The 12,820-nt window shown below is 40.5% G+C and overlaps 1 protein-coding gene across 6 annotated transcripts in view; it reads left to right on the top strand.

Moving 5' to 3' along the window:
• The window catches only part of PTPRG (protein tyrosine phosphatase receptor type G), a 386,148-nt gene that overhangs the window by 357,417 nt on the left and 15,911 nt on the right, over positions 1-12,820 (top strand). For all 6 annotated transcript variants that reach the window (XM_075574780.1, XM_075574781.1, XM_075574782.1 and 3 more), the window contains 7 exons: positions 1,302-1,393; positions 6,847-6,943; positions 8,566-8,648; positions 8,859-8,993; positions 10,364-10,498; positions 11,166-11,338; positions 12,230-12,365. In XM_075574780.1, coding sequence (XP_075430895.1) covers positions 1,302-1,393; positions 6,847-6,943; positions 8,566-8,648; positions 8,859-8,993; positions 10,364-10,498; positions 11,166-11,338; positions 12,230-12,365 — 851 coding nt within the window. The remainder of the gene's footprint in view (positions 1-1,301; positions 1,394-6,846; positions 6,944-8,565; positions 8,649-8,858; positions 8,994-10,363; positions 10,499-11,165; positions 11,339-12,229; positions 12,366-12,820) is intronic.

The raw sequence follows: 12,820 nt of genomic DNA, 5'->3' as shown, positions 1-12,820 counted from the left end.
GGGCGCGGGAGCTTTGAAAAGCGGCCATTACGTGAACCCTGCTAGCAAGCCGGAGCGGCTACAGGCAACCCCTAAGGAGGTACGTTTCCCCGGAAGCAGGGGGTCCCCGGAGCTGAAACATTTGCCCACTTGGATTGCCTCTTTACCCAACAATTTGGAACTCAAATATACATATGCTCCTGTTAATTCTTAATTAAGGGGCGGGTGAAACTTAAACAGACACGCACAATGAGATTATTTTTAAGTAGAGTTATATATTCCAATACCCGGGTTGAATGTTGTTGCAGAGGACGCCTTGCTTACACTTACTGAAGAGATGAGAAGCGATCAAAGATTTATAATCTCCTGATTGCTGCCTGCAGTTGAGATTTTTCGCTATGTTTGATCTGATGTTAATCCGCTGTCTGTATTTGGGTAATGCATTTAAACTGTACTTTCCATAAAATACTCTTAACGATGCACTCGCTGAGAAGTGAAGTTTTTAGACTTCTACAAATAGCTCTTTGCATTTTGGTTGTTTTGATTTGCAGCCAAATCAAGCAGGTCTGCAAAAATATACACTGCGTATTCCGAGTGGGTGAGTTAAGGTGCGGGTAGCTATAGTATTTCCATGTTACTTTTCTTGTTCTCATTAGAAACATCCGCATTTCATCTTCATGGGGTTTGTGTAAAACTCAGTCGGTCCTCAGGGGCCACCACCAGGCCAGGTTTTTTTTGGATGCCCCTGCTTCAGCACAGGTGGATCAATCAGTGGTTGATTGAGCCACCTGTGCTGAAGCAGGGTTATCTGTAAAAACCTGGCCTGTTGATAGCCCATGAGGACTGTGTTTGACACCCCTGGTGTAAAGAATCATAAGGGCTCGTCCAGGGTGGCGCTGAGCGGGCACGCACGCTCACGGTAGAAACGTTGCGACAATGCACGTGTCCTGCGTGAGCGGGCGGGCGCGCCTACTCGGCGCTCAGCCGCTTGCCGAGCAAGCAACTTTGAATTTGCCGCTCGCAAGCGCGTCACGTGAGTGGTTCGCCCACTGAGGGCGAACCAGCGCCGTGACGTAGAGGCCGCGCCCCCAGACGGGCGCGCACCTAGCCGGCCAGGAAAAGCACGGCCGAGCAGGGCGCTGCGCTGGAGCGCCAGCGCGCCTCTACCCACCCTGGACGAGGCCTAAGACGGAGACATGTTTGAGAAGTCGACTTGCGAAGAAAGGGAGAGGTTGCAGTGTAGGACTTAATAATGTGATTTAGTATACATTGCAAATGTGAAATAATCACCAAGGACTGTCAATGTTTCGCTCTTCCTACAGATGACATGGAAGCCGTTCCAGTCAAACAGTTTGTTAAACACGTCACTGAACTCTACTCTAATAACCAGCATGGATTCTCCGAAGACTTTGAGGTATGTTTTTGCAAAAAATCACAAATGTTCTCTCTCCAAAGTATACATTAGATCACAGTGAACCATGTATATTCATTGTTTTATAGTGGGTCATGTATCTTATGAACCCTGTTTTGTGTGTACAATTAAAATAGCTGCAATAAATAATTTTTATGCTCATTTTGAGCGTAGTTGAGTGAGATATTTATGATCCTGCTGTAAACTGCTTGAGTAGAATGCAGATGTGACCCACACATTGGGTCTCCAGGCCTTGGCGTGAAAAGAGATTCTTCAGCAATAACAATGCAATTATGGTGCTGGGTGATAAATGCTTCTTTCATCAGCAGCATTCTGAGCATTGCCAAATGTGTGTCCAGTCAAAACAGGATTGAAATACAAAAGGGAATTTTAGTGCACTCCATGAAAACAATGCAGAATTAAAGAACATTCAAATACAGAGCACAATTCAACATGCAAACCCTAACACAGAACAATGCAGTCGTAACACTAAAATGAATGTAGTTGCTCACCTGATTGAATGCAATTAAATCTTTTCATACAATATCAAATCCAAGTCTTAGCCATTATTAGAAGCCTTTTTTTTTTCATGAGGAAAATATATGCACACAAAAAATCAGATTTAAAACCAGTTTGAGCGCTCAGATGTGTAAGTAATAAAATCAAGTGTTTCCCATTCATCTCTTGCACAATCCTCCAAGCCACCTTACAGCTGTGCACATCTCTACCAGCACGGCATACATAAGTGGTCCCCGCTATATACTGTATAAATATAATTATAGAAGTTAATGGCCCAGCTATGACACTAATGTATCAGACAGTTATTTGTTTACAATTTTGTTCCCCCCCCCCCAAAAAAAATATCATTTGATATCTTTTGTGGGTTTCTGGATGATACCACAGACCTGCATGTTTTCTGTTCATTGGGCTCATTGGATTGGGCGAGTCAGTTGATTTGGCTGGCTGGGCAGGAGTATTGGGACCTCTAACAATGTTGATGGAATTCAGGGCAAACACTTAATTGTCTGGGGAGCCCGATTTGATCAGGATGATCACATACATAGCCATCTCCTCAATTATTTATGAATTGAAATCCCCAGTGCCTTATATCACAGCTGGCTTTGACACCATTTAATTATTCAAAATAATCAGCTGCACAACTGTAAAGTTGATCTGACTCTAATTAGGCTTTGCTTTGCACAGTGTCACATCATTGGTATAAACCAATTGTGTGTTGTTATTTCACGCATTGTAATCTTATTTTTAAAACCAGTCTCTGTAATATCAAATAACTATCCAAGATGTAAATATCTGCCAAATGTATAGACATTATTACATTAAATGTCGGCTTCATATACCACGCTGAGAGCAGTGACACGTTTGACCTACTTACAAGAAAATATTGTCAGTAGATTTTTCGGTTCTTAATGTTTTTATTCCCACTGGCATCAAACAAAGCAAAGCATTTGAAATACATTCAATGAGTTACATTTGATGCACTAATTTAGTGTTTGAGGAAGGAAATGGGACTTTTTAAAGCCTATGCAGCAGACACTATTCAGTGTATTTGCAACACTGTAAGCTCACATGAAGCTACACTGTTAAATCATAAAGAAAGCAATTTAAGTAGACCTGTCAGGGTTACTAATGTACATGAGCTCACAATCGGCATGTGGTGGATGCAGGTGTTTCTGCAGATTAAAAGACGAGGCACGCTTGTCTTATCTAATATGAAAGGGGAAGTAAAACCAACAAAGGCAGGTTGAAATAAATCCTTAAAGGAGATTGCAGCTATTAGTATATATGTTTTCCCATTTAAAGGACACTAAGGGAAAAACCTTGCTCTTCGCCTTTCCCGAAACAAAGGGATAATCTTCTCCAATCTCTGGGAAGATCCGTTTTAGGGTTTTTGCTGAAATTCCCTTGATTCAGCGGTTTGCATCTCTGATGAGCACCAGGAATCAAAAACCCGCAAACATAGTTTTCTTTACATAATAAGTCTGTTTTTAGCTTTTCTGTATCAGTCCATAAGGCTGAAATTATTGCTTTTGTCAGCTGTTGGGCAGACTGAGCATCTTTTGTTTGGGGTGTCCCCGTCCCCTGAGATTTGTGAACACTATTACTCAGCTGATGCGTGAGCAAAATTCCCTGTGTATGGTAAGAGTTAACATCTCTCTCTGTGTGAATAAAATAATATTCAACATAATGGAAATAAGTGCTTCAAACATAAGGAAAAGAAGTCTCTCTCAAAGAGCTTACAATTTTATCTCTTGTATATCTATATATATATATATATATATATATATATATATATATATATATATATATATATATATATATATATATACTGAAAGAAAAGTGTCCCACTAGAAGCACTCAAGCAAAATAATTATATGAAAAAAATGTTTATTCAAGGACATGGATTACACAAAGATACAAAGATTAAAACAGTCCCCATGGGATTCCTACAGCTATAGAAAATACACAACATAGAAAGGCAATGCTATACTCCTAGATCTATGTGTGATGAGATCGGAGTAATACTCCCCAGGAGAAAAAAATGAACTCCTGAGATGTATGTAAAGACCGGCCGGTCAAAAAGTATAAAGCTGTGTGTTGTGAACTATACACTGCAAATAATATTGATTGCCAATACAATACCACCTGCTGTAGGTCACCAAAACAAGCAAGTAAATATGTGAGAAATAACCACTGTAGAAATAGATGAGCACTATATATACTTGCAGATAATCAATAAGGTCTGTCCTGTGGTAAGATCCTGAAGTGGCATGGATTGCAGAAAATCTCTGGTATAAATGCAGCAAAGTTCACATCAGATAAGGGGATCGTAGGGAAGTGCACACAAAGACAACCCCGACGCAGCATTTCGCACCCTAGCTTCTTCTGGGGGCTTAATAAAATAGCATCCAAATAAGGTTTAAATGGTCGCAAACAATTTGTGTAGACCAATAGGGTTGTGAGCAGAGGGCATGCACAGCTGATGCAAAGGCTACAATTTATCAATGCATTGTGAGAATATAGTAAAGCAAGCACATTATGTAAGCGTGACTGCTATTGGTTAATGTCGGGCGTTGCTCCAATCAGAGGAGCCCAGACATTATACTGTGTTGAAAGTCTCGCGAGAAGACAGTGAGATTCCACAGAAGACGGCTTCTCTTCTTGGCGTTGTTCAGCTGTTCGTGTCGCTACGCTGTTTGGGGCAGTGACGTACTCGCACGATGTGGATGCCGCGAGTGCACTGATGATAACGGAGCCAATTACGATCAATTGCGGCTCTGTTTACAAACTGAGAGGCAACCCCCTCGGATGACACGTCGGGAGGTGTAAGCCCTTCAGCGTTTTACCTCGTGGATACGTCACAGCAGCTCATTAGATATTCGCTGCCATTGCCTGTCTTCTCGCGAGACTTTCAACACAGTATAATGTATAATTTTATTATATAGTATAATTTGTTTCATATAATTATTTTGCTTGCGTGCTTTTCTTTCTCTTTTTTCAGTATTCATATTATTGTCCCCAGCACCGTCATTTAGCTGCTATTCTCTACCGGGTTAGCATTACATGATAGATTTTTGATTTAAGCAATTCAGTGTTATTTTTCAGTTAGTTACAGGTTCATACCTTTTGTTGTATATATATATATATATATATATATATATATATATATAATATATAATATATATCTATATCCATAAGATTAGCCTTTCCAGCAGGATGCTCGTACAATGTCATGTAGAAGTCAGCTCTCTGTGATAAGGGCACGGCCTTTTATTGTTGATCCATCGTCGTTTGAGTGGAATGATTTCGTTCTTCCCAATCAGTAGTCTCTGCTTTCTCTTCTTTTTAAGCTTTTGTTATCTTCGATCGTCTTCTTCACCATATCACAGTTAAATGTCCTCCCACCTTCCGTTATACGTTTGCAGATTGTCTTGCACAGCTCTGCATGTTCATTTGTTCTTGCGTTTTGGGATTGCTTCATTTCTTGTAATCTCCTCAATGATGTCTTCTTATCCAGTTTTTTGTTGGCAATTCCTCCAGTTCTTCATAACTGTTGGTGTCCCCATGCATTTCAAGCAAGCTGACATTCACGTGTATTTTTATATTATAATCAAAGTTGTTTTCACCATCTACACTTCTCACCTACATCACAGGGAATGGAGTGTTGCCAATACTAGGAAACGGTTTCTTCTTGGATCCGTATACTTTGTTGCCCAGTGCAGCACCTTCCCTTATCATTGTGCAGTTGGTCCTCGCTTACCGACTTCCCGGTTTTCGATGGATGCCTTATCTGACTCTGGACCCACTTATCCGACAGTCACCGATGCCGATTAACATGGGACCCATTAACCGACGGTGGTTAGCTGGATGCATTCCGTCGGGAAAGCGGGGACCGCCTGTATATAGGTTATAGCGAGGGTTCCTCTTTCTCTGGTGTATGATCGAACTGAAAAATTGCTTCAACTTACTCGAAATGCGTGGGGACACCAGCGCGATCACGGCAGACACTGTTCCCAGCGACGCAGACTTTTGCTTTGTTAGTCGGCGGGGCTGGTGAAAGTAAGCCTTACTACATTTGTAAGGATTTGAGGGAAGGATGATATATATTTATATTGTGTGTATATGCAAATCATGGGATCCCATTTCTCTACATGAGAAAATGAATAACATCTGCTGTTTGCATAATACATCGGACACATTACTCCTGGCTTTTGTAGCAGCTGCTTAGTTATAATTATTTCCTTTGTTAATCAGATCCTGTATTTCACTTTGAAAGTATAAAGTATTAAATTGGACCTTCATAACCTCAAGGGTTAGGCTTATTAAAATAGGTTATAAAGAAATATACTTCATTTACGTTCGCAAGCAGCCCTGCTTTTGGGAGACTCCAAATGATATGTACAACAACAACAAAAATGACAATATTTGATTCCGGATTCAACACAAGTAGCACTGAATGTGTGAGCAGCACACTAGCACAGCACACACAGAAGCACACTGCAGTGCATCATTTAAAACAATAATAAATCAATGAATTGTGTATGTAACAGACACATCTTACTTTGGTAGCACCAATGTGTATTTTTTGTAGTCAACTCTTAGGATATAACTAAGAACTTAGGTTCTTAACTCCAGTCCTTAACACCACCCAACAGGTTAGGTTTTAAGGATGTCCCTGCTTCAGCACAGGTGGCTGTCGGTCCCTGGTTCAGCACAGGTGGCTCAGCCATAGACTGAGCCACTGAATGAGCCACCTGTGCTGAAGCTTATCCTTAAAACCTATCCTGGTTTGAGTACTGCCGTTGAGAAACCCTGTCTATGGGGTTCAATTCAATTATTCATTTTATGAGCGGGTTATTGAAATTGCTGTGTTTGAAATGCAAAAACTTCTGAACTATGTCTCGCTAAATCTGTCTGATCTTCTGCTACAATTTTAGGAAGTTCAGCGGTGTACGGCAGACATGAACATCACTGCAGAGCACTCCAACCACCCCGAAAACAAGCACAAAAACAGATACATTAACATTGTAGCGTGTAAGTAAATGTATTTGTCATGTAGCGGGAGAGATCAACTCCAGTCCGCAGGACTCTGCCCCCACCCCCCAAACAGGACATGTTTTAAGGATATTCCAGCTTCAAAGACTGAGCCACCAATGCTGGAGCAGGGACAGACTGAGCCACCAATGCTGGAGCAGGGACTGATTGCGCCGCCTGTGCAGGATGATTCTCTAGTGGTTCTAAGTAGAAAAAAAAACTTGCTACAAACTTGGCTCTAAATACAGATGCGTGAATGTTTTCAAAAGTAGTTTGCAAAAAAGGTTCACTTTCTTTTTTCCTTCTTCTGAAATTCCACATGTTTTTTTCACTGAGTTCAAATTGCATGAGATTACACTCTTTTGTGTTTTTTTTTATTTTTTTGGAAACATTTGCCACTTTTTACCAGAATTTTGAGAAAATAGCAGTATATGATGGGTCGTTTTGCATGATTAACTTTGAATTGTTGGTTAAAAAAAATTGGCCGGACTTTGCCGTTTTGCATTTGGCAGGGTGTGCGTGTGAGAGGGGGGGACTTGGATTATTAACGTCCGCAAATCTTTTCAATTGTTACAATTTCTGTATATGTTGTTAAATATGAATCGGATGAGCAAATGCATATTTATTTAGATGCTCACATCATAACATCAAAAACATAATTAAAGTACCCTTTTTCTTTCTTGAATACTCCACTGGTACATCTGTCATAATCGGTGTACAACGTAATAGTCATGCCCACCAGCAAAGACCAACATAAAAACCACCATAGAAATGAATGATCCCCTTTGGGTAAAGCGATTGGAAATACCAACCAACAAACAGCACGGCCCGCTGTAGGAACCAGAAAATTGCTGTTAATATTAAGGATAGGCATGTTAGCGGATTTGAACATTTAAACTTCACAAAGGCCGTTCGGATGTCAAAGTCGAACTTTGAAATTCTTTTCCAAGAGCGTTCTGGCAAAACCAAAACACAATATGAGAATGGATCAGCGCTGCACACCAAATAAAGTGAAAAACAACATTGATACAGTTACCGGTGCTCCCATCAATGAACGAAAGGCTGCATCCAATGGCCATTTTTTGCACTTGATGAAGACCATTGCAGTCGAAACGTTGTGTTAGCTTAAATAAATACTTTAGTTATTTTGAAATCCGGGTGCCCTGTCTTCTATCTTAAAACCAAAACACAACCATTTTTTTTTTTTTAAACCAAAACCCCAGTGAAAGTGCCCATCCTTATTTAAAATAGAAACTATTCAAGGCACTATTGACTAGCAGCTTCACGCAGTTGTGTATGTACACTGATTTTACTAAACATCTCAAGCATTGGCTTAATAATGATTTTGAGCATAAAAAATGGTACCGCGAAATCGAATGCACACACAATGAATTAACATCAGATCACATCAATTTTTAGTTGCTATGGGCTAGTATGTGTATCTACAGGAATTTTTACAATAATTGAAATATCACTAATTGCTTCCATAGCCACGTTATTCAAGAAGTACTGTATGCAGTATAGCTCGTCTGTCTCCGGATAGCTAAAATATAAGTATCCATTTGCTCTTGGTTCTGTTTGAGTTCCATTGTTCATTTGTATGCTTTGTGTATTTCTGACAGATGACCACAGCAGGGTAAAACTAAGACCTTTGCCAGGAAAGGATTCAAAGCACAGTGACTACATTAATGCCAATTATGTTGATGTAAGTTGTCTTCATTCAATTGAGACTTTTTTGACATTATGAAATAATCTAAAAAATGTTACAAGAAATATCTAACTTTATTTCATTTGTATCAAAGGGCATTGCGTATCATGTATTCAATCTATATAAATGTATTCCTCTTTCTCTCTAAATAATTAATTTGTTTGCCACAAGACTGCTTTCATCTTCTTTTTTGGTTGTCTTTTGAAGGGTTACAACAAAGTAAAAGCCTACATAGCTACCCAGGGACCTTTAAAGTCTACTTTTGAAGACTTCTGGAGGATGATTTGGGAGCAAAATACTGGAATCATTATTATGATAACAAACCTTGTGGAAAAGGGAAGAGTAAGTACAGTCTGCCTCCGTTAGTGGCATGTTATTCCCTCTTGATAATTTACTAACGGACACGTAGGGTTTCAGGGCTGACATTTTGAATCATTTATGGTTGGCGCACAGTGAATTGCCGTTTCAAGAACATTTTACAGTCCTTTAGGTCCTATGCACTTTGGCTCTTGGGATAGCGGCGCAACTGATCTGAACTGCTAATGTGTTTTTATTAAGAACGCTAAAGTGATTAATTTACAGGAACAGAGAAAAGCGCCGCAATGATCCATCAGAGGTTTAACTGGCCATTTAGGGTTTGAAGTTCTGCATGAGCTGATGATTAGCTTCATTTCTGTATTCATCGCTCCAATGTACAGCAACTTGAAGTGCTGAAACATTACATGTTATAACCCAATGGTCTTTAAGACTTTAAGTAAAGCCATATGTGTATGTACACTGGTAAATAACATATTGTTTCTTTTGTTTGGATCCTGCTTGCCACGAAGCCTTTAAATTCGGGCTTCATATTTGTAGCCATATGGGCCGTAGTGTACTTAAAGGCTGGATCACCTAATGTAATGTAGTAGGTTGCTGCTGCATATTATTAATGAACCACCTCTATATATTGGGAAAGTTTTCTGTGTTCGCTGCATTTGGACACCTCTTAAGATAACACAACCACATTGTGCATGATTGGTCCTGAGATCGAGGAGCCGGCTTTGTCCATTTTTGATACTTTCTCTTCTTAATTTTACATTATTCCAATTTTTCTAAACAAGTCAGCCACTGTATTGTACCTGGTTTGCTATGTATCTGCCATGGGATATCTGCCACCAGGCTATGTGCGTTAGGTTAAGGAGAGTCGGATAGCTATAACGTTTACACAGAAAGCAGACGAAGAAAGCGTGGAAGTCAGTTGGCACGTGCAGAGAAAGTAACAATGCCGGAGAAGGAGAGAGAGGCGGAAATAATTGGGGACAACATACAGTTAGGTATTAAAGGAAAGTGATGGGAGGGCGAGAAGGGGGTAGGGAGGAGTAAGAGGAGGGGAGGGATGAGGTTGGTTTCTTAGAATTTCCGAGCAATGCTGGGTACTTTTAACTAGTAATATAACCAGTGTATTCCCAGAATAGTACAAGCTCAAGATGCATCATGGTAAGAAATAACATACTACTCAAAGACAATGCAGAAGTGGTGGCCTTGGGGGTAAATTAGAAATGGGCAGATTCTCATCGACAATCACACTTCTGATTGTACTTCTATTTTGGGAAAAGGCCTTGCTGCAATATTGTGCTTCTTTCAGTATTTACCCTGCGTTGATCTGTTTATTTAAAGTCTGAATTTAAACAAATCTGGATTCACACCGTTTGACTCCACTTGTGTGTCTGCAGAGAAAATGTGATCAGTATTGGCCCACAGAGAACAGCGAAGAGTACGGAAACATTATTGTCACGCTGAAGAGCACAAGAGTACACGCGTGTTACACCGTCCGCCGCTTTACTATCCGCAACGCAAAAATGAAGAAGGTAAGGGAAAAAATGTTTGCTGGTAAATGTGTTTTTGTGTTTGGTTACAAAACGCCCGTTTTACTCTACACTACACATTTCCATCTGCTGATTTCTCATGATCATGACATAACCACTGAAACCAAGCACGGACTGACCGCGTTCATTCAACTCCAGTTATTCATTGGTACTTGTTATCAAGGCATAATTGGAAGAAATGTTGTCTTTACACACCCAGACGCGCGCATAAAGATATAAGGGATATATTGATCAAGTAATTTTATGAAAACAAGCCATGCTCCTCTATGAAAAATCCAATGCACGCCTAAAGCCAATACGTATACTGCCTCATCTGACATCCGTAGCACCCCACCTCCTCTCCTCCTAGCTCTGTCTGTCCGGATTTGCGTCTAGGCGTCCCTGCTGAGAATGTCTTTAAACGCTCGTCTGAATGTGTACATACTGCTAATTATGCTGCTGTAGAGATGGCTCTCTGGGAAGGTGAGTTGCAGGAGAGCTGGAGTCCCGGAACGGAAGGAGGTGCTGAAGTCCATCGGGAGAGACTGAGCGGTTTATATGTTCCATGTGATGTAGACACGTGGTGTAACCCGGAGTATTCTTTTCCTTGTCTGACAAAACCTGCACTCGTTTGCTTCCCTCCACATTTTGAATTTTGGTTGCTTGGCAGGGTCAAAAAGGAAATCCAAAAAGCCGTCATAATGAAAGAACAGTTACTCAGTATCACTATACGCAGTGGCCTGATATGGGTGTGCCAGAATATGCTTTGCCGGTGCTGACGTTTGTAAGGAGATCTTCTGCTTCCAGACTTCCAGAAATGGGACCCGTACTTGTCCATTGCAGGTGTGTTCATGTGTGTATTGTGTGTATTGTGTGTATTGTGTGTATTGTGTTCAAGTCTTCTTATTGTTCACATACCAGCATACGCGGTTTCAATTCATTTTCTATTATGTAATGCAGGGGTGGCCAACTCCAGTCCAGGGCCAGCAACAGGCCAGGTATTCGGGATATCACTGCTCCAGTTCAGGTGGCTCAGTCAAAGACCGAGCCACTGATTGAGCCACCTGTGCTGAAGCAGGGATATCCCTAATACCTGGCCTGTTGGTGGCCACCTCTGATGTAAAGCAACCTTCATCATAAAGCGCTATCAAATGTTGCAAATACAGAGCTTAAATATAGAAATGATTTTATTTGATAATTTATTTTGGTTTGTGCAGCATTCTTACAATGTGGGGATGTAACGGGCTGTAATGAATACGCGTTTCCGGGAGACTGCATAGTACTAGTCAGGGTGAGAATTTGGCCTTTGCCCATCTAATGTTAAATTGTCACGATTTTAACGTCAAATCCCCTATATGTCAAAGATAGGAATTCTATTCTATGAATACAATGCCGGCAGTTTCTAAACGTAAATATGTAACACTGCAAATGTACATTTAGTTTGGATGTATTGCCAATCTACTCATTCAGAGGTGGCCAACTCCAGTCCTGCGAGGTCACCAGCAGGCCAGGTATTAGGGATGTCCCTGCTTCAGCACAGGTGGCTTAGTCATTCTGATTGAGCCACCTGTGCTGCAGCAGGGATATCCTAAAACCCTTGATGCCTTGAGTTGGCCACCCCTGCACTAATTGAATGATTTGTCGATTTTTACTTTACAACGAGTTCATATTGTATTGGCGAATGTTTGCGACTTTCCTCTTAAAAACAAGACGTTCCACTTGTGTTCCCTGCAGCGCCGGGGTTGGCAGAACTGGCACATACATTGTGATAGACAGCATGTTGCAACAGATAAAAGACAAAAGCACAGTTAATGCCCTGGGATTTCTGAAACACATCAGAACACAGCGCAACTACCTGGTCCAGACAGAGGTAACATCTGTATTTTATTGTATACAATGTAATACATACAGTACGAGTCCTGGTAAACTGTGTTAAGCCTACAACATTGTGTATCCAAATTCAACATTTGGACAAATATTACACTTGCCCACTGCTTTGGTTTAAAAGTTCCAATGGCATTAAAAAGACCCCCCTCCCCTTTACCCCTTTACCCCTTCCTCTCCTTTACCCCTCCCCCCTCCCCTGGTTTATATGTTTGTTTGTCCCTTAGTCCATGTTATATGCTTCCTGTTATTAAAATGTATCCCTCTATTATAATTTGCTAGCTCCAAATGTACAACACACTATTATTAATCTGTGTTAAGAGCTAACTATAGGTGACAATGTATCTGTTATCTATTAATTTGTATTTTCACAAAAATATCCATTTTAAGAGATTTAAAAAATAAATAAAAGACATAACACATTATAACACATTGAAGGTG

Source organism: Ascaphus truei, chromosome 17, assembly GCF_040206685.1.
Source record: "Ascaphus truei isolate aAscTru1 chromosome 17, aAscTru1.hap1, whole genome shotgun sequence".
Classification (NCBI taxonomy): Eukaryota; Metazoa; Chordata; class Amphibia; order Anura; family Ascaphidae; genus Ascaphus; species Ascaphus truei.
Note: the sequence above shows the minus strand (reverse complement) of the source record. Positions and strands in the feature narration are given on the sequence as shown.